Source organism: Bison bison, unplaced genomic scaffold (genome assembly GCF_000754665.1).
Source record: "Bison bison bison isolate TAMUID 2011002044 unplaced genomic scaffold, Bison_UMD1.0 scf7180017864285, whole genome shotgun sequence".
Classification (NCBI taxonomy): domain Eukaryota; kingdom Metazoa; phylum Chordata; class Mammalia; order Artiodactyla; family Bovidae; genus Bison; species Bison bison.
In genome coordinates this window covers 1,523,392-1,523,940 of record NW_011494857.1, presented here as the reverse complement: position 1 = coordinate 1,523,940, position 549 = coordinate 1,523,392, and the positions used below count along the sequence as shown (strand labels likewise).

Below are 549 nucleotides of genomic sequence, written 5' to 3'. Positions count from 1 at the left end.
GTTGGAGAGATTTATGTTGGTGGCAGCTGGAACCTGCCTGGCCCTGCCTCGTGTCTGCTTCCAGCCGAGTGAGGCCCATGGAAGCCACAGAGCAGGGAGGGCAGCCTGGGAGCAGCTGCAGGAAGAACCCTGGAAGACTTGGAGCAGAAGGTACCGCCCAGGCTGGGCAGCTCTGCGCGCGGTGGCATCCTCTCCCAGCTCAGATGAGGGGCCCGGCCTCTCTGGAGGCGGGAGTCTGAACAGAGCCAAGTGGCCAGACGGCTTTTAAAAGACTTTATTGGGGAAACGTACAGGGTGGGGGGCTGTCCTCGGAGACATCTCAGGACGTGGTCCTCCATCTCGCCGGGCGGGCACAGTCCCCAGAGGCCCCTGCTCAGAAGCATCTGATAGGGGTGGGGGTGGGGGGGCATAGAGGAGGACTGGGTGGGGACCCCGCACCCCGCCCCAGGCCAGAAGCCTCCCAGGGGCTCAGCGGGGGCGGGCAGGCCTCTCCCTCTCTCATCTCCTCTAAGCCAGGGTCACACCACCTCCCAACCGCAGGCGTGTCCA

The 549-nt window shown here is 65.0% G+C and overlaps 2 protein-coding genes across 2 annotated transcripts in view; one reads left to right on the top strand and one right to left on the bottom strand.

Moving 5' to 3' along the window:
* The window catches only part of PNKP (polynucleotide kinase 3'-phosphatase), a 5,641-nt gene extending 5,569 nt beyond the window's left edge, over positions 1-72 (top strand). The window contains exon 15 of the mRNA XM_010849717.1: positions 65-72. Within this exon, the coding sequence (XP_010848019.1) occupies positions 65-72 (8 nt within the window). The remainder of the gene's footprint in view (positions 1-64) is intronic.
* Positions 73-258: 186 nt separating this feature from the next.
* The window catches only part of PTOV1 (prostate tumor overexpressed 1), an 8,914-nt gene continuing 8,623 nt past the window's right edge, over positions 259-549 (bottom strand). The window contains exon 14 of the mRNA XM_010849633.1: positions 259-383. The gene's annotated coding sequence lies outside the window, so the exon portion shown is untranslated. The remainder of the gene's footprint in view (positions 384-549) is intronic.